Source organism: Zosterops lateralis, assembly GCF_965231275.1.
Source record: "Zosterops lateralis genome assembly, chromosome: 6".
In the NCBI taxonomy this organism is placed as follows: domain Eukaryota; kingdom Metazoa; phylum Chordata; class Aves; order Passeriformes; family Zosteropidae; genus Zosterops; species Zosterops lateralis.
This window is the reverse complement of record NC_139761.1, coordinates 51,746,589-51,767,325: the sequence shown is the minus strand read 5'-3', so window position 1 is coordinate 51,767,325 and position 20,737 is coordinate 51,746,589. Positions and strand designations below refer to the sequence as shown.

General features: G+C 41.4%; 2 protein-coding genes across 5 annotated transcripts in view; both read left to right on the top strand.

The window, feature by feature from the left end:
- DENND2B (DENN domain containing 2B) overlaps positions 1-20,737 on the top strand; it is a 150,782-nt gene that overhangs the window by 66,443 nt on the left and 63,602 nt on the right. The window lies entirely within an intron of this gene.
- On the top strand, positions 12,693-14,117 carry LOC310910896 (uncharacterized protein; the record flags this gene model as incomplete). The annotated part of the gene is made up of 1 exon (XM_083863972.1): positions 12,693-14,117. The coding sequence occupies one exon, from the start codon at positions 12,693-12,695 to the stop codon at positions 14,115-14,117; it is 1,425 nt and encodes a 474-aa protein (XP_083720098.1).

Sequence of the window (20,737 nt, the reverse complement as noted above, 5' to 3'; positions counted from 1 at the left end):
TTCACCTGTTTCTGAGAAACCCTGCAGGAGGATGTTATTTGAGTCAACCATAAGCATTCTTCATTTGAGTCAGACTGTAAATCAGTGTTGTAAATGGTGGCATCATAAAAGTTTAAAGATTGCAAAATTAATTGTAAACATGTTCAAAGATTGACTTAAACTGAACAGTCACTGTCTCTGTTTAGTGTGGGATTTGACTGGGCATTTGGAAACCTGCAAATGTCCTTTGTAATTTGTAGTAGTAGAGTTTCAGTTAGTGCTGATATGGGCATAACACAGGTGTAGCAGTCTCCTGGTTGCTTAGATATATTTTTAAGAGTAATTTTCTTAGTTTTGGTGGGGTTTATTTTTTCAAGATTGTTCAGTTGATGATTTTAAATGTCTTTTCCAACCTCAATGATTCTCTGATTCTAAGATGCAGGGTATGAATCAGGGGTATGGTGACATCGGCTGGTTCAAGGTGCTGTGATTCATTATAGGTCGGAAGCAAAGGTCAGTAAATTCTCTAGAAGTCTTTCTAATCACTTTGGCTGTGATTCAGATCCCTGTAGATAATGACTTTAAATTTTAATAGTAAAAATCCTCAGTGGAAAGAAGGTGCCTCCATGTAAACATCCATGCAGCTGCATGCTTTGCAGGCATTAAGATTCTTGCAGTAACTAAAATTCCCTTGGTCCTCACCAGAGGGACATGAATGAGCGAGGACATTATTTGGGAGGATAACTGTGAGTTTCACCTGAGAACCTGGCTGTGAGATTCATGGGTTTTTGCTGTGAGCACAGGAGGGGAAAAAACTCTTGGATCTGAAGAACGTGAAGTGTTTTAAATAAAATCACACCAATGCATTTTTTTAAACTTACCTGAAGTTCATTTACCACTTGTTAAAAACTGAGATTTTTGTGTGTTTTAGGAGAGAAAGCTAGACTGTGCTCTGAATGAGAAAACTGTAGAATGATGACAAGGGTGGTTGAAGGTAGGAAACATTTTCACTACAAGACCAAGAGCAGATTGATTGTGACTCTTCATCCTAGAAAGGAAAAGATTGAAGGGTAAGAAAAGACTTTGAAATTATATGAAGATGATAAATAGGGAAAAAATATTCTTTCCATATAAGAACTAATACCAATCCAATGAAACCAGAAGACAACAGGTTGAGAATCAGTTGAAAAGAAGGCACTTTTCAGTAGCATGTCTTTAAACTACAAAGCTTACTGTTAAGCAATGCTGCAATCAGACAAATCCATGGAAGAAAAATCTTACAAAGCCTTTTAGTCACAGAAATAAAATCTGCGAATCAACAGATTCTTAATCTGGTTAAGTTGCTTTGCACGTTCTCATTCTCTTCTCCAGGCACCTGCTAACTCTCACGGTCAGTGACTGAACCTTGGACCAGGAATCCTATTTTGGTCCAAACCAGTGGGAACATTCTGATGTTGTTTGGAACAAGAGTCAGTTACAGGAAGCAAATTAGAGAAATTGCAGAAGGGTTGTTATGCTTACATAAGGAGACTCTGGCTTTCAGTGAACTTCCATGGTACAATTTTAATCCTTCCTTGTGAGTCACTGAGGTGAATGCCAAGGAATGGAAGGATAAGAAAGCACCTGGTATGTAGCTGGAAGTGACTTCTTAGTAATTCTGGCAGGAAGCAGTTCTGTGAAATCTTCTTAATCGTTCAGCAGGGGACAAAGGAGGCCATAGCATGATTGCAGCTAGTGAAGAACCGTGACCCTTTTGCATCAAATGAACTTCATTGCACCACAGTTAAGAGGATCAGTGTAATTCTGAGGAAACCTTAAGAGAATAGAAGTCACAGAAAGGTGTGACTTCGTGAGGCAAGGTGCACTTGTGTTTTCTTGAGTGCAAACATAGGTAAATGTAGACATGGCACTACTGTCTTTGACTTAAAAATCAACTCTACACTGTACTGTATTAAAACAAGCCACTAGTTATGTCTGTGAGTCATCCTCTAGTTAGCAAAACTCAGCTTTCAAACTTGTAGGCTGTGTAGTATAACAGATACAAGGAGTAAAAAAATCCTGAACAAAATATAATATATGTAGTAATATATAATTTATAGTATATATACATAGTTATATATACTACAGTATATATAACTATATAGTAATATATAATTTATATATAGTAATATATGATTTTATAGTAATACGTACATCATATTATAATATATTATATAGTAATATATAATTTTATCCTAAAATTGCAGTTCAGTTTGAGATGCAACAAGGACCATTCTAGAGCTGAAAAATATTTAGAGTTGTGTGGCTATATAATTTCTGTAAATAATTCTTAATGTCTTTGCCTCTGGCTAATACGCTATCTCTTAACTCTGCATCTCAAAGCATTTTATACACTTGAGCCTTCTCACCTGCTGCAGTAACTGAAGGACAGGAAGTACAGTTTGTTTTTAGAGGACCCCATTGATTTAGTTTTTTATCTGAGTTTAGTTCCTGACGCATAAATAACGTCAAATTTTGGAGATACAGACTACTTCCAGTGTATTTGTAAGTGACAGAATTTCTCTTTGCCTGTAAAATTTTCTGTGGTGCAGGGTATGCCTTATGTATGGGTCCCACCTTGGAGAATAGGAGAGAGATTTTGAAAGCTCAAAAATATTTTACAAAAACAATTACAGTGAGCAAAAATTAAGTTTGCTGCAAGTAAATGTTTCACTAACATGGTGATTTTGGTAGAATATATAGAGGGGCTGCTGTGATGAGCGAGAACAAACATCTTTCAAATTTAGTCTCTGAGTTTGATTTGGGAAGATAGCCAAAGCAGAAACCAACCCTGATTGCAGTTGTGGAAAAGGACTATGTTTCAGGAAAACTGTTCCCACAGGCTATGTATCTGAGGAAAGCCATGCCGCTGGAACCACTGGAGTTTTGTCACAGGCTGGATTTTGTGATGTGGATTGTTGTCTTTCCACCCAATCACCACAGGAAAGGTGGTGTCCTCACCAGAGGATGTTGGTGGAGGATGTTCTCCAGCTGAGCAATCATGATGTGTTGGCACAATAAACTGGGGGTGCTGATGTCAGGGGGTGCTATAGCCAGACACCAGAGATTTGTGCAAACAAAGGATTACATCTGCAAATTGCCATGAGCACCATGCTGCAAAATCTATTCAAATAACGCTCATAAAACTTCTCCCTTCTAAATACTTTTAGTTGAATCTTTGGACCAAATACACTCTTACTTGGTTAAAACTGAAATCTGATATCATGAGTTGGATCTTTCCTCTTGGGAAGAACTGAGCTGAGTACCCACAAACCTCTAAATATAGGCTTTGGTTTTCATCTCCCAGCAGTGTGTGAGGACATTCCTGCTGTCACTGGCAGTTTGTCACCCCCATTAGCCTAACATGCTGAGATATGTTTGCACTGGCTTTGTGGCTCAGAACTTTTTCCTTCTTCAGAATTTAGGTTCATAGGACAGAATTTTAATTGGTGGAGCTATCTCACCTCCAGTGAAGGCAATAGAGATACACCACATAGTCTGGACTAATATAACAAGAGACACCTCAGGAGCATTTCAGATGGATTGTTTATAATTCTTTAGGTATCAAATAAAATAATGACTTACATTTCTTAACAAAATAAGCCCATGGGTTGGTTACTAGGAATATTGTTTTGGGTTGATTTCCTCTCTCCATCATGCAGGCAAGTCCGTGCTCAGCTGCTTCACGTGCATGTCCAGGTCTAGTGTTTCATTACTGCATTTCTCTCAAGGCAGGAACAATCTTAGAAAGGTCTTAGAAACTAAGAAAACTTCTAGAAAAATCTTAGTTGAAGGAAGACTTTGTGCTTGTGCTCCAGCCTTAAAAACTCGAGATGTATGATCACTTCCAAAATCAGTCATACTCAAGCCAAGCTCATTAATTTTTACATCAAATGTATTTATTTATTTTAAAGTGAAATTAATTCTTGGTCCACATTACTAAATCCAACTGAAATACTTTGTTTCCTTTGAAAGGATTATGTGGTTATGGGCTGGGCAGAAGTCTGGAAATATTTTGCCTTAGGAATTGACACATCCAGAATTCTTTAATAAAAGAATGTGTAGATATATCCATTGCTGGAATTATCAGTGCTCTGCTGTCAGAGCTGGAGTAGGGCTGGCAGTTTTTTGTTCTGCTAGATTGTCCTTAGAGTGCTTTATTCTCTTCTCTTTCCAAAGTAAATTTTTCATTTCAAGTATAATCTAGTGCATTGAGGAAAACTCATCTCTTTAGGGAGAAGGGTCATCTTCAGAGAGGCGATGTCTGTGCAGGACTTGTCTCTCATTTAGAGACATCCCAAATGTATTGTCAGGTCAGTCATCTAGATGTGATCCAGTCTGCCTGCACTGACAGTGAATTTTCTTGTGACTAATGCAGAAGACTGTGCTCACATCCAGACAGGGCAGGACAACACTGAACAACTCCCTCACCATTAGTTACAGAGGCTTGGGAGGGAGATAACTCTGCATCCACCACAGTGCAGCCCTGGTCCTACTGTAAAAATAATATTACCAGTAAGATAAACAAAATGTAATTAATTGCATTTATGTATTTCACATGAATATAAATTTTAAGACTATTAGATTTATTACATACCCTGAGTTTTCTGGCTGGACAGCATTGTGAAGAATGCAATAATTTGCAAATCAAAAGTTGCATCTTCAGCTCTCTGTGTTGCTCTAAAGCAGTGAGGTTTTGATCTCATTTGAAGTTCTAACGCGTGCAGTTTTCCCACTAATTTTTGTGTGATCACCATTGTCTTAGCACATTAATGATAAAGTATTTTCTCATCTTTTACTCTTTCCTTGCTTAGTATGTGGACAGTATTGCTGTGAGTGATAGAAAAGCTGCTTGTTTCCCTTGTGGATGGCTGCATTTCAATTACAGGTGAAAGGCTGCATTTTAATTAAAGGTGAAAGGTGCTCCCTTCTTGGGCTTACACTGTGCACAGGAACAAGGAAGGCAGCAGGTCTAGAAGAGGTTTCTGGTTTTTCAGAACTTTTGACATTTGTGTATGGTTTGGAAGATCAGTGGATGCTGTTTTGTGCATATTTGGGCATGCAAATTTTATTTGAGGGTTCTGAGGAGGAAGGAGTGAGACCAGCTTGAAAAGGAGAGCCAGTTATCTGTGCCTAAAGCAGGAAGCCAAGGCTTTTTTTCATTTTTATTTTAAAATAAAAATTTCTGTTGCCCCACCAGTTGTGAGGTGGCCTGGGCTAAAACACTTCCCACTTTCTCCAGCCAGAGCAGCCATCAGGGACTTTGTTAGAGCAGCAAGAGGCCAGTGGTGTGAGTTAAGCTCCCATGGTCTCAGCATGTCCCAGCCTCTCCCCACTGCCTGGGCCAGGACCTCTCCTCTCTGTTGCAGGAGATCTCCTGGCAGCTGAGCAGAGCTCAAGGCAATGAGGCTCTCCACACTGAACTGCTGAGATGCATTTTCCTGCCAAAAGTATTTGCCTACTGCTCAGAAGTACTAGTGAGAACATTTATGAGCTCTTTATGAATTTGTGAGAAAGAAAAACAACAAACCCCCTGTAGAAAATGTTTGTTACTTTAGAAGAGAACCAAGTTTTAATATTTTGACAGTGAGCTTGAGAACAGGAAGAATAGTGATTTAATAAAACTTTAAGACTAAGCAATATGCTCTGTTATTGGAGCTGTGATGAAACACAACTTTTTTGATTTTGTTTAAACCACTGAGATTTAGAAAACCATATGAATAAACTTCAGCCAAATAACAGTGAAAACTGAATAAATGATATGAAATCTATTAGCAAATATTGTACCCTTTCCTTTGCAAGCAGAAACAGCCTGACAAATTTTCAGCAGCTCAGTTCCCAGCAGTGCAGAGTTTCATTTTGTTCAGAAGGAATAGGAGCTGTTCTTTACCCTGTAAGAATGGAGGTGCATTTGGGACGTGAAGCTCTGGCAGCTTAGCTCTGAACTGGCCATGGGAGGTGGGAGGGCACCTACTGCCAACGGGAACAGAAACATTTGCAGTGGGAACGAGTCAAAGATGACCCTGAAGCCGGGCAGGGTTTGAATGCAGGCTTTGACTGTGCTGCTGCCCTTTATCTGGGCAAGGGGCAGCGGTGCCGTGCTGATCCCCGATGGTCCGAGCCACAGTGTTCCCCTCCCTCGCACTGCTCGGCACCGACCCCGGCCTGGCAGGGCTGAGGCCGTGCTGGAACCTCTGCAAGTCATTTCAGCAGGGCTGCAGAAACATTCTGATGGGCACAGTGGTACACAGACACGAGAAGAATGGTTTGCAAGACAAGGTGACAGCTTCTAGTTAGATCAAGACAGAATTGGAGAAGTGGGCCTACTTCTGGATACCTGCTTTGGGCTTCCTCAAACAATGGATAGTGGGGATAGATTTTGCTATTCCATTTCTATTGCTGGCTGGTTTGTTTCACTTTAATTTTAAAAATCCGTTCAGGAAAAATGCATTCGTCAGTCAAACAAATCACTTTTTCTTAGCTGGAAATGTTATCAATATGTCCCTCCCATTTGCATAAGTTCTGAAGAAGACACCCCAACAAACCCTAAAATTTTGATTGAATTTTGCTTCATAAATCTTCAGATCAAGTTGACTTTATCATTACTTAGAGGCTACAGGAAAGTAATGAATTCCTTCCAACTGTAGTTTAATTATCATGACACTTTGAATGCTTTACATTTTTACATGTAGCAAATAATACCTTATCATTAAAATTACCTTTTCTCTTTGATTAAGGTTTATATTTGCCAAAATCACTGGAAACTAAAAAATTAAGAAGAGAAACTAACAAGTCTTTAAAAACCAGAGTTCTAGATGAGAAGTTATACTAGAGAGGCATTTTTAATGCAACTATTGCAGCATGAAGACTACTTAGACTAACACTGCAATCTTTATTTGTTTAATCACTATATTTACAATAATGTACTAAGATCTGAACCGGATTTAGGTATTTTTTACAGATAATATTACAAGAGCTTCATTTTGGAAATGTTTCTGATTTCTTTCTAGTGCTTTTACTGCACTGAACTGTAGTGAATAGAAGCAATGAGCAAGACACTTGTTAGAACACTTGTGCAGTATCAGAGAATCAGAGCACAAGTTTTGTGTAAATTTTGGGATGGTGATAAGAAGTGAGACTGAAGTCCTCAGGGCGTAGGGCATAGCAGTCATGTGCATAATATTTTTACATCATAATGCCAATATTTCAGTTTTTCTGGAATGAAACTGTTGCTGTCTGGACCAGGGAGATGCTGACAATCTCACTGAAAAGGTCATAAAAGATGCAAGTGATGAGCATTGCAAATGATGTTCTGTGTTCTGTGAATGTCTGTCCATTTGGAAGCTGTCTAAGACACTCGTCTCTTTACACTTGAGCTCTTGAAAAGCCACCAGTGTGGGAGAACAACTTCCATTCTGTGCCCTAATCAGTCTGGATTTGAATCAGTGGCTTAGAAATGAAAGAGTCTATGTTGTCTTATCATTTTCCTGCACTGTTTGGTTATCCTAAAAAGATATTTTCCACTTGGGCAGAACAGAGCATTAAAAAAGAGATAGCAGAATTTTTGAAGATTGAATTTGAAAGGAAGATCTGAACATAATAAGATAGATAATATATGTTTTCTCCCCTGACTGGAAAAAAACCCCCACCATTTGCCTGGGAAAACAAAGCAAGAAGTGGACAGACATAGCATCCTCACAGGCTTCATCCTCTAAATAACATAGCCACTATTCACCAGGCAATAATGTGTGATGAAACTGGGAATTAGCTCAGTGCTTGATTCAGTCTCCACACCAAGCATCACTTTCAGTCTTCACACTTGAGGAACAAACATGGACAGCAAATGGCCTTTAAAGCAAAATAAACTGTAAGCATTTTTCTTCAAGCAGGAAAATAGGGGCTAATGGAAATACACAGGCAGCATCCATGTTGTTACAATATATACCTGCAAAAAAGCCCATAGTTCCTGGGAAACTTTTTAAAAACTTTTGTCACAATTCCCATCCTGCATTCTGAGGTTACTTCCATTCTGGCCAGGTCCTGTGTATAGAACAGGCAGTGTGCCACAAGGGAATATGTCACATTCCCTTGGCACCAGGGAACTCTGGAACTGTTGAGCAATAGGCAGCAATGTGCAGGCATCTGGTAGGATGGCCTTCAGTGATGAAAGCACAACTAAATATAACAATTGTAAAGATATGACATTCCTAATAACTAAATAACACTTAAAAAGTTGATTTATTGAGTCAATCCATAAAACTCTATTAGAGTCAATGGGAACATCAGTTCTTGTCATAGCCTGACTGCTTTTATTGAGAGCCTAAATATCCTGTTTGTTATTTACCAGATATGGAAATTTTTTCCCAGAGTGTCTATATGTTGCTCCTGAAGCTCTTTGTTGAAACACTATTTTAATAAAGGAAATATTTTATGATTCTCATATTAATGATGAGCTTTAATGCCAATATGCATTAGTATTTTATTGTCAGGGAGCTGTAGGAAAATGCTGAAGTAAATGAGAAGTATCAGTTTGTTTTCTTCTCTTCGTAGCTATAGAAAGAAAACGTTAGGTATGTAAAGCAGGGTCACTTCAACATAGGTGCTCCACAATATTGTGGTTGTACAGCGTGTACTTTTTGACAAACAATTAACAGCAGCTAATAGATGGAAATAGTATTTTTCATTTTGGATTCCTAGCATAAGCCCACCATGCATCAAAATTTTCTCAAAGTAAGCTTTTCCCAGGTAACAACATAACAATTTGAGTTATAAAAGCAGAATTCATTGCAGTGGCAGTAGCACAGAAAGGCTTAATGATTCAAACTCTGCTAGGAAAAGCCCAGAAGGTCCTTTTAACAGCTAATGCTGGCAGGCAGGTGGGCTGCTGGTACAGGGGACTTCTGTGCCCGGGATGGGGCAGTGCTGGTGACAGTCAGGTGTGGGTAGTGTTGGCTAATCCTCCTGTTGTGACAGCGTGGATGTCTCCAGCTGACTCACCTTTTTTATTGTGCAGCAGGACACTCACCCCGGGAGGCAGCCAGGGACAAAAGACGAGCTGTCAGTCCAGACAGCTGAACAAATGCCCGGTGATGAGGCTGCTCTCATATGAGACCTCTGCCCGTCGATTTGCTGCAGAGTTTGGAAGCCACTCTGTGTCAATACAGGCAAAGGGGAGATGGCAGACAGCCCGTGGCCATTTGTTGGCAGAGACCTGAAAGCATTTCAGTGTGGATTTTTAACCTCACCCTTTCCTGTCAAGCAGTACTGTCATACTGTCACCCATGTGGGTTTCAAGATAGGGGCTGAGCCTGAGAGACTTGCTGTGTCTGAGTGGGTTTGTGTGTGGTTTGGTCCCTGACACAGCTTCTATGATTTCTTTACCATCAGACAGCTGGATTGCCTCAGTTCAGAGCTTCAGGAATGAATTGTAAACTGTTGCTTCCTGTAACTTTAAAATGAAAACTTAATTTTTGTGGGCTACCAGGAGCAAACTTCTGGCTTGCCACATTTCCCACACACCGGTCCCTTCAAAGCCAACATGTGAGATTGCAGAGAAAGGCTTTGCTCCTGTTTTGTTAAACATTAATAGCAGTTTCCTCCCCTTAAGCACACAAAGGGACAGAGGTTTGACAAACACTCTCTGTGTGTCATTTGCTGCTTGACAAGTGAAGCAGGCAGCATTCAGGGAGCACAGAGGCTACAACAAACCACGCTGGGCTGAGGATTCCTACATCTCCATTCTGCATCCTTCCAGGAGGGAAGTAAGTGTGGGTAGGCTGAAGTGATGGCAGTGGTGGGCAGCTATGTGCTTGTCAGAGGCATGAGAGGAGGAAACTAAATACAGCAGAAGGGAAGAGCATGAAGTGCCATAGCACTGAATTCCTTAGTGTCCTTTCCCACAACCAGTTTTGCAGCAGATGAACTGTCTACTCACAGACAGGAACTCAACACCAACCTTCTGCTTTTTTAAAGTAGCTGTAATAGTAGCTTTAATTTCCAGAGTTGGCAGTTCTAGTGTAGAACAAGTGACTTTGTGAGACTAAAACTCATGTTTACAGCCCTTCTCTTCCTTTGCTCCCTCTACCTCTGTTGCTCTCAGGCAGAACCTCATCTCTATAAGGCTAAATGCCTGTTTCTTGTCTATTTGATGAGATTCCTTTTTATCCTCTGTAATTCTTAAAGGTGATTTTTAAGCTCCACAGGGGTGTTAATACCCATGCTAAGCTGAATTTGGTTTTTTTATTGTATAGAAAATGTTGGTCCATTAGAGAGAGATCACAGTTGTTAATGCTTAGGCTGAATATGCCTTACAGTGACTGTACTTTTCTAACTGCTGAGATGAAAACACAGCATTAAATGAGGTGCTGCTGGAATACTTTTGTGTGTTGTGTTGGTTTTGATGCTTGCTTTCATGTTTTAGGGTTTTGTGGCATCTTTTTTAAAATATACTTTCTGTGAAATGTGCTTTCTTGGCTTGCATTTTTTTTCCGTTGAATAAAGAGCATAAGTCACAGGTTTTTGCTTTTCAGGAACAAATCAGTTTTATGGGTCCTTCACTGTGAGGTTCTGAGGGATGTAATTTAGGGTCAGATCTGGATCTCAATTTACTGCTTCAAATATTCATTATCTGAGACCCCATGGGTTACCTGAAGGAGTTTGTTGTTTGTGTTGTTGTCTGTAGGGAGCAAATATTTTTAGAGCTGATGAGCTTGTAAATGTTGCCTGTTGGTTTTTCTTGCTGCTGTATACACAGATGTTGGTATTGCCTCACTTGCACCATGGCATTTTCATTTTCTAGATGCTTTGCCTGGTGCTACCTATGTAGCTTCCTGTAGGGTCATGAAACTTAGTTTCATCCTGGAAGGAAAGAATGTGTGACAGGAGAAATGTTTACTGCTTTTAGCTGCCCTAAGTTAACATTTAGTTGATCTAAATTAAGCAAAACTTTCAGTTTACTGTGCAGCATTTCTGTATTGCAGGGCAATGGCCATGAAGTATTTTCATCCTTAGGGTTATACTACATACAAATTCTCTCATAAGAAGTAAAAAGTGAAGTGAAATGTTAATATATATTGGCCAGCTCCTTATAGAACCTAGTGTAAAACTAAATCCATGGTTTTATAGGAAGCCAAGGCCTTGTGAGAATCAAATGCTTATAAAGGATATATAAATCCCCCAGCTATTATTCTGATTCCAAATTTAGGCTTGAAATCCCCCAGCTCTTATAGGTGCGGTGCTGAAATCTGGTCAGGGAGGCTCATTTCAGCTGGATGAGTAATGGACACGTTAAAGTTACCCTTGATCACAGTGAATAAAGTCGTGGGGAGTGCCGTTCCCTGACCTAACTCTGCTCCTGTTGACAGTCATGAGCAGCAAAAGGCGGAGAGAAGCCAGTGTCTGAATCTTTTGGAAAGTTTCCTTTAGATCAGATTTCTGAATATTGGTGTGCACAGTGCTCCAGCACTGGCTGATTGTTCATTTGTTAATATGCAGTGAAACTGAATTGGGGCCAGATGTAGCCCTCGGTCAGGTTAAATTCAGCCTGGTCTGGACTCTTGGGTAAATAAGCATAATAGCAACAAGCACTGCAAGTCACAGCTTGGCTTTTTTCTTTGGCTTTTTCCCACCCCCCCCTCTCTTTATTTAATTTTCTTTTTCTGTTCATGTCTATATGCCAACAGATTGGAGAATAAATAGATCAAAGAGCTTTTCAAAGCTCTGCTCAACTAAGGAAAAACCCCAACAACTTTTGGCTGGCCAATTTTTTTCATGTGACGCTCACTTGTGGGTATGCCCAACACATTTCCTCATTTTCTTGGCTTGTTTAGCTAAAAGCAGAGTGAAGCACACTGCTTCAGATGCACACCAGTCAGACGCAGTAACCTATCTTAATTTTCAGCGCAAATGTTATTCAAACTGAAACTTTGTTTTTCATAAGTGTGCGTTTGCACCAGATCGATGCCTTAAATCCTCCTGCACTAATATTTCCATTGGTTTGGATCTTTAGCAACTTTTCCTTAGAAACACGTGATTTGTGCTAACATAAGCCAGAAAATAAAAATCAAACACTGGTTAATAGATTTTTAAAGGAAGTGAATAAAAAGAAATTCCCTCATAAATTCAAGTCAAGTGTATAATTTCTTAATCTGCACAAAGCCATTGTATTGGCCAAAGCTGAGCCCATCAGGGACGATGGCAGTGCCTCTGGGATGACGTGTGTGAAAAAAGTTACTGTGCAGGAGCTATTGCAGCCAAAGAGGAGAGGAGTGAGAGCATGTGAGAGGAACAGCCCTGCAGGCACCAAGGTCAGTGCAGAAGGAGGGGCAGGAGGTGCTCCAGGCAGCGGAGCTGAGATTCCCCTGCAGCCTGTGGTGCAGCCCATGGTGAGGCAGCTGTGCCCCTGCAGCCCATGGAGGCCCACAGGGACACAGAGACCCACCTGCAGCCTGTGGAGGACCCCATACCAGAGCAGGTGGAAGCCTGAAGGAGGCTGTGACCCCATGGGAAGTCTGTGCTGGGGCAGACTCCTGGCAGGACCTGTGGACCCGTGGAAAGAGGAGCCCACGCTGGAGCAGGATTGCTGGCAGGACCTGTGATCTTGGGGTGGACCCACACTGGAACAGTCTGTTCCTGAAGGATTGCACCCTGTGGAAGGGACCCACCTGGAGCAGTAAATGAAGAGCTACAGCCATGGGAAGGACCCACCTTGGAGAAGTTTTTGGAGAGCTGTCTCCCGAGGGAGACACCACATGCCGGAGCGAAGGAAGACTGTAACTATCCCCCATGGGAGAGACCCCACACTGGAGCAGGGGAGAAGTGTGACTGTCTCCAGTGGGAGCTCCACGCCAGAGCTGGGGAAGAGTGTGACCATCTCCAGTGGGAGCAACACCATTCCAGAGCGAGGGAAAAAGGTTCCTGTCTCCAGTGGGTGCAACACCATTCCAGAGCGAGGGAAAAAGGTTCCTGTCTCCAGTGGGAGCAACACCATTCCAGAGCGGGGGAAAAAGGTTCCTGTCTCCAGTGGGAGCAGCCCCATTCTAGAGCAGGGGAAAAAGGTTCCTGGCTCTAGTGGGAGCAAACCCATTCTGGAGCAGGGGAAAAATGTTGCTGGCTCCAGTGGGAGCAAACCCATTCCAGAGCAGGGGAAAAATGTTGCTGTCTCCAGTGGGAGCAACCCTGTTCCAGAGTGGGGGAAAGATGTTGCTGTCTCCAGTGGGAGCAACCTCATTCCAGGGCAGAGGAAAAAGGTTCCTGTCTCCAGTGGGAGCAACCCCATTCTGGAGCAGGGGAAAAGTGTGCCTGTCTCCAGTGGGAGAGACCCCATTCCAGAGCAAAGGAAGAGTGTAATTGTCTCTAATGGGAGTGATCCCATGCCAGAGCAAGGGAAGATTGTGGCTGTCTCCAGTGGCACTGCTCCCAATCCGGAGCAAGGGAAGAGTGCAATAAGTGTCTCCAGTGGGAGTGATCCCATTCTGGAGCACGGGGAGAGCGTAACTGCCTCCAGTGGGAATGAGCCTATTCTGGAGCAGGAGGAGAGTCTGAATGTCTCCAGTGGGAGAGACTCCATACCGGAGCAAGGGAAGGGTGTAATAACTGTCTCCAGTGGGAGCAATCCCATTCCAGAGCAAGGGAAAAGTGTAATAACTGTCTCCATTGGGAGAAACCCCAATCCAGAGAACGGGAAGGGTGTAATAACTGTCTCCAGTGGGAGCAACTCCATTCCAGAGCGAGGGAAGAGTGTTTCTGTCTCTAATGGGAGCAATCCCATTCCCGAAGAGGGGAAGAGTGTAATAACTGTCTCCAGTGGGAGCGACCCCATTCCCAAGCAGGGGAAGAGTGTAATAACTGTCTCCAGTGGGAGCGACCCCACTCCCAAGCAGGGAAAGAGTGTAATAACTGTCTCCAATGGGAGCGACGCCATTCCAGAGCAGGGGAAGAGTGTAATAACTCTCTCCAGTGGGAGTGACCCCATTCCAGAGCAGGGGAAGAGTGTAAAGAGTCCTCTCCATGAGGAAGAAGGAGCAGCAGAAGCGCCGTGTGATGAACCGACCACAGCCCCTGTTCCCCAGAGCTCTGAGCTGCTGCAGGAAAAGAGGTAGAGAAAATTGGGAGTAAAGTCGAGCTCAGGAAGGAGGGGGAGGGGTGAGGGAAAGCCATTTTTAAGATTTGGGTTTATTTCTCATGATGCAACTCAGATTTATTGATAATTAATTTTTTTTCCCCCAAATGGTGTGGTGGTAATTGGTAAGGAATATCATCCTCTCCTTATCTCAGCTGATGAGCTCTTTGTTATATTTTCTGTCCCCTGTCCACTTCAGGAGGGGGAGGGACAGAGCAGCTTTGGTGGGCACCTGGCATCCAGCCACATTTATGCACGCTGGAAGGTGTACCAAAGGTCATGTTTGTCATCATAGCTGGAATGTATTTTGCATTCCATAAGGTCAGAGCCACTGAAAAAGATAATAAGAGAGGCCAGGGGTATGAACTTTGAAATCTTTCCTCCTTCAGATACAGGATGCAATCTCCAAAGATAGACACGTTGTATACTCAGTTAACAGGTTTCCTTCTCGCTTCCTTGCTTTGGCACCTCTGTGGGTCATCTTTTACTTATCAACTGCTCCCTCGCCTCTCTGCTTTTCCAGGTGTCAAAAAAAATTCCTGCATCTGATTTCTTTCTTTCAGTTGTTTATATAAAAGAGAGATATTGTGTATGTGTGAGAGATATTACTACTGCTCTTGTCCAGAGTCTCTTATGAATGTTGGGCTACTTCTTAGAAAAGAAAAAAAAAAAGTAACTTTTGGTAGGAAAAGTGTTTTGCCTATTCTCAAAGGTTGCAATGAATGTGAGAGTACGTGTGAGAGACAGACAACTTTAGAGGTGCAATTACATAACTAAGTGACTGGAAAATTCACAGAGGATGGTAATACCATTTATTATGTTGGAAAAGTAGTCTACGTTTGAGACAGACAGATCTTTGGTGGTTGAAGCAGGTGGAAATCCACTCTTCTAAGGGGCAAAAGAGAGAGGGCAAAACTTATAAAATGAAGTTAAAGGTGAAGAACAAGGGCACATTTCTTTAGCTGTGTCATTCTAAGTGTAATGCAGTAACAAAAAGCTGTCAGACTGCTTTATCCATATTAAAGAAACATGTACAAAAAATGTCCTTCAGGGAACAGATAACTTTTCCTAGCATGGAGTGTGCTGGTTTTATGCCAGTGCTTCAGATTTTGCTTAGGGAAGGTTGCAGCAAGTTGGACTGAGTTTTACAGTTGTCTTGCCAACAGGACGGCACCCAGCTGCTGGTCAGAGATGAGTCAGCCCCTCAGAGGCCTGAGCACTCTTTGGGCAGAGTTTGAGGTCAGAATTAGTTTTTCTTTTCCCCTGCCTCAGATGGTCCATATAACTTGTGACCTCCCTTCCCAGTGCGTGAGCTCCAAGTGCCTGGCAGTGACACAGGCTGGGTCTGATAGGCTGTGTTTAGACAGGGTGAGGTTTGAGGTTCTTCTGGATTCAGAACAGAGATAGTGCAGGAGGTTCTATTCTGCTGGTATTTTTTGTTTGTTTGTTTTGCTTTTTATTTTATTTTCTCTACAGTTCAGTAACTCCAGAAGCAGCACAGATATTCTCAGATATTTTCAATCACTTTAGTATTATCCTGTGTGACATATTGTATTTTCTCCAGATATCTCAGGCCTCAGACTTGGTGGACTGTGATATTGGTTGTTGAAGTGATGACAGAAATTAAGAATTCCTGTTTCATAGCAAACGGATGGACAATGGCTTTTGGTTTTATAACCTGCCCTTCTAGGACACTTTCTCACTGTGTTAAATAAACTAATTTGCAAAACTGGACAGTGAAAAAGATCTCACTGCACACTGGCAGTACTTTGGGGACCACAGCTAAACTGGTGGAACTAGAAGGAAAATGTGGATGCTGGTAGGAAAGGCAAATAAAATATTTTATATTTATTGGGAAACAAACTCCTCTGATGAGATTAAGACAGTTTGTAGAACATGGGAGTTCTGAATTCTTATTCTTTTTATGTCCCTGTTAGATAGTTATATTTGAGTCTATTTAATGAGGTTTTGCATGACCTAGAAGTTTATTTATATGTGAAGCAGGGAAAGCAGACTTGTCTCTACTCTGGATTAGTGTGCAGTCAGCATTTAGGACTTTTTGACTTCTTGTTTAGTTCTTTTTCTCTGTGGATACAGAATATTTCAGTGAAGTATATAGAGTGACCTTGTAAGGTTTTCTGACTTGTCAGGGCAGAAGAGAGATGAGGTATTATACAACAGCTTTACAACCCCAAATTTCAAATTTGGAGTTGCCAAACCCAGGATGCTTTCAGATATCTTGAAAACTGAGCATCACAATTCATAAAAATAATTTTTTACTCTTCCCAAATTGCGTTCCTGTGAGCACAGAGAATTTGCAAAGCTTTGTCAGAGTTAGTTCCACAGAGTTTGTTGCTTTGATATTCCAGGACAGATGAGCAAGCATGTTGAAAAATCACCTGTGCTTTGAAAAAGCAAAGTTGAGAGCCTCTATGGGCACTGGGATTTTTAACAGTCAGCGTGTTCAGACATGCTGCTAAAGAACAAGTTTCAAGGACTGGCAGTTCTTAAATAGACAAATGAAGGTTTGTGCTTTCTGCTGGGTTTAAGAAAATGCCGTCACTCGCTGTGTTGCCACTCCCTCTCCAGCAAAACTCCCAAGATCTTAAGAAATCAGGTGAGACTAAAACATATTGTGCCAATTCCAGAACAATAACAATAGGGGAGCTGTAACAGTGGAAATATCTATTGCATAAATTATTCAGAGCATGTTACGGGAAAAGAGTAACTCCAAGGGAGGCTTCCCTTTTTTCAACTTTGAATCATATCTTTTGTGGAGAAAATGAGAGATGGTCCCATGAAACCAGTGCAGTATACTTTGGTGGAAAAGAGAGAATGGATTACTTTGATACTTCTGTTCTTGCTTTTTTGATTTTTTCACAGTCAGCCTCTGATGCCAGTGATGGAAAGCACAGTCCAGGCTCATTGGTATTCTTTGCCTTGGGAGCTATTTGTGTCTGAACAGAGGAGGTGAAAAGGGCTTAAACGGGGAATTGTTTAAAGACCATCCTGCCCTTGCCTTGTAACAGAACAGAAGACAGCCATAAATTTGGAGTGGCAGGGAATCTAACCCTCTGAGGCTAGCTAATTTCACAATTTCCTGTTATCTTCTTCCCCTCGCTTGGCAAAGACACCTAGTGCATGTTGATTGATGGCGTTTTATTTTACAGTCATTCCTCATGATCAGATTTCTCTTGCTGTCTTGGCTTTACAGATCCAGGGTAATTCAAGTATTTAGGATCTGAGTCATCAACTTTGATTTCTTTGCTCTTGTTCTGTACAGTGGTAGAGCACATTGCCACTTCATGTAATTTACTTTGGCAGAATGACTCCTGCATTTCCCTGGTGTAAATCAGACCCTTTTGCTTCTGAGCCATAAAAACACGGTTGAGCTGCAGTCAGCTGTGATTGTGTGTACTTCTCTTCATGAACCAACTGCAAAGGCCCAGAGCTCTGGGGAGAGGGAGGGGAGTTAAACACAGGAATTCACCACAGCACCCCTGCAAATCCACCCCACAATTGTTATCATTGACTCAGTACTTCTTGGGAACACAGACACTGGAGCTTTTAAAAACCACACACAGAGCTTGATCTTTTTTGTTTGTTTGTTTGTTTCACAGTCCTGTCATTCTGTAGCTCGTTCTGATATGGTTTCAGTTTTTATTTAAATGGAAAGTATCAAAACTCCTTGGGAAAAAAAATTTCATAAGTACAAACAGGAAAATAATTGGCGTTTCTATTTTTGTTCTATCTTTAAACATTTTGTGATTTGTTGTCCACTTTGATTTTATTGCTCATTCTCTCTAAATGCTGGGACTTTTCCATCCCAGCACATGTTCATGAGAGTGATCCTATTTCAAACAATCTTATAATGCAGACTCACTGTTTAGTTTAGAAAGTACAAGTTTTTGTCTTGTTTTTGTCACAATCCCAAAGTCAACAATAACAGGGGGATGTTACCTGAAATTCAGATTTTTGGGGATTTTTAGCCAGACTCATGGTGAGAGCTTAAAGATTATAAAGGGTCTGGTGCAAGAGGGTTTGTTCTGCTACCACGTACATCACTTTCTTTTCCAAGAGAGAGGCAAGATATGACAAGTTGCACTACTTGTTCCATCACCAAGTTGAATCAGCTCAAAAATCACCTTGCTGGTGTGTGTCCAGCACTTGAGTGTGAAAAGTTCACCTCCCTTATTCACCATAAACTCTTATTTAGATTTAAGATAATTAAATAAAATCTGTAATTATCTACTTGAGTTATGTAGAAAATTAAAATTCTGTGTGCTGTGAGAATGCAGAATATATTATAATAGAAAGGTTTACTGCCAAATGAGAGTGGACTTAAATTCAGTAGTGCAGGAGGTCCTTTTGGTCTAAATAATCCCCAGTTACAAGGAGTAATGATAACATAGGGTTTAAAGTCCTTTTCTGCTCCTGGAACAATTAATACATTGAAAGATTCAATTTATATTCTTTGATGGCAGCTGTCCAAGCCTAGATGATTGTTTATATTTGAAAAGAAAAAGTCAGAACTCAAAGGATCATCAGTAAATAGGATCCTTATGGGCCACCTCAACTAAGCAGCAAAGCCATTTCAGATCACCTGTTCTAGTGATGGTTGTACCTTTTACCCTCATGCTAACTCAGTTAGGCCAGCCGGAGTCCCTGCATTTGTCCCCTACTTACAGCAATGCCTGGCTGAGTCTTTGCAGCAGTCACTGTCACTGCCTCTGCCTGTCTGTCCCCTCTGCTGAGGATGCAGCTAGGGGTGAGGAAAGGAAATGGCACATTGTCACAAGCAAATTATCCTGAATCCATGCTGCTCTGTGAAATGAGTTGTTCTATCACTCATCTCAAAGTGCCATCACACCACTGACTGCTGCTGTTGGACAACTAAAAGTAAACTTCTCACAGTCCTTTGGAGGAAACCATAGAGGAAATTTATTGCTAGTTTTTGTATAAAAAGAGGAGCAGGGAATTTTTGGAGGAGGGTCCCTCATTGCTTCTATCAAAGTCCTTAAGTTTTGGTCTGCTCTGAGTTACTCTGCCTTTTTACACCTGAAGAGGCCAGGGAGATTGCTGTGCTGCAGTGGTGTGTTCAGTTTCTGTTTGTGCAAAAGTATTGATTTGTACTGGGAGAGTTCCCAAGAATGTCTGACAAAGGCAGAAGAGTTTATGTGCTCTGTTTGTTTGCTCTGTGATTTCCAGCAGCACAGCCCTTGGTGTGAAACTGGTTACAAGGAACTGTGGTTACTGAACCTCTGCAAAAGTTCTTGGTCACAGAAGGAATGGGACATAAACACGTGTTCTAATTTGAGAAATTTAATTTAATTCTGTTGGTCTCTACATGTTTTCTCTCCTCTGCCTGCTTTGTCAAATCAAGTGGAAGTTTGATACATGAATATGATAGTGAGCCATTACATCTGTTCTCAGCAGCAATACATCAAAATGTGCATGGTATAGTGTGAATGCTTCCAATTAGCAGGTGAGCAGGGTGTGCTTCCCTCTCATTTTGCCTTGCTCTGGAAAGATCCCAGTATCTGCACTCAGAGTGGCTGGCAGTTGGTAGCTGAACATTCTTTAGCATTCTCTCTTACAAATTTTCATAGAATTTCAAGGTTACATACTCATTTACCTATCAGGGCAGGTATGTAGAAAATTTTTTTGTGTATGCATTAAACAGGAGTTTTTTTGCCTTTCAAAGAGAAATTTCTGTTGCTTTTCATTCAGATCTCTTCAAATATTGGCTAGAGTAACAAGAAGTCTCTAGTGCTGTGTGGCAGGCCAAATCTACTCATTCCCAAACTCACAATTCTATGGTTACAGCTGATTCTGATGTTATTGTTACCCTGAAACAGATTAGGTTGTCCTGATGAAATGGCACAATGCCCTGAGAAAAACCAGGAATGAGAAAAAAAGCCATAAATAAATTACTAAGAAAGCAATATTTTTCCTAATAAAAGTAGGGAGAAAGTCCTGAGGAGTAAAACCAGTGCTGGGAGTCCTTGCACCCAACATCAGTGTCACTGGGAAATGACAGTCTCATCAACAGGAGCTTGGAAAACCCAGGACCTTTTTGTCATCATGTTCCTTGTTCTTTTTTCAGTAAATAGGCTCCCATGCATGAGCACGCTGAAGTGGGAAATTCCCTGGATCAGAGAGCCAAAATCTGCCCTTCTATTCTGTACATGTCAGTTTAAGAAGAGCAGATGGGATTTACAAAACTGAAAAACTGCTGAGTGGCTTCTTCCAGCTTGCCTTTCCTCAGGACAGGATGTGATCTGTGGGATCACTCCTGACACTTCAGGAAAGCTAAAACAGTGCTGCAGAGTAGGAGCTGCTTAGCTCAGAGGTCAGAACAGGGCAGTGAGAGTTGGGAGTCCTGTAACTCTTTCAAGGCAAGTCACTCCAGTCACTGTTAGAGCCTGAAATGCAACCTAAGATATTTCATAGTGTATATAAATTGGTGGATCTTGCATATAAATGCCTTAACAAATGCACATTCTGATTATCCATCCATGCTGTGATTTCCAAAAGAGACAAACCCAGCTCTTGAGCCACTCTTCTGGCTGCCTCCCATTGTTAAAAGTTACTCATGAA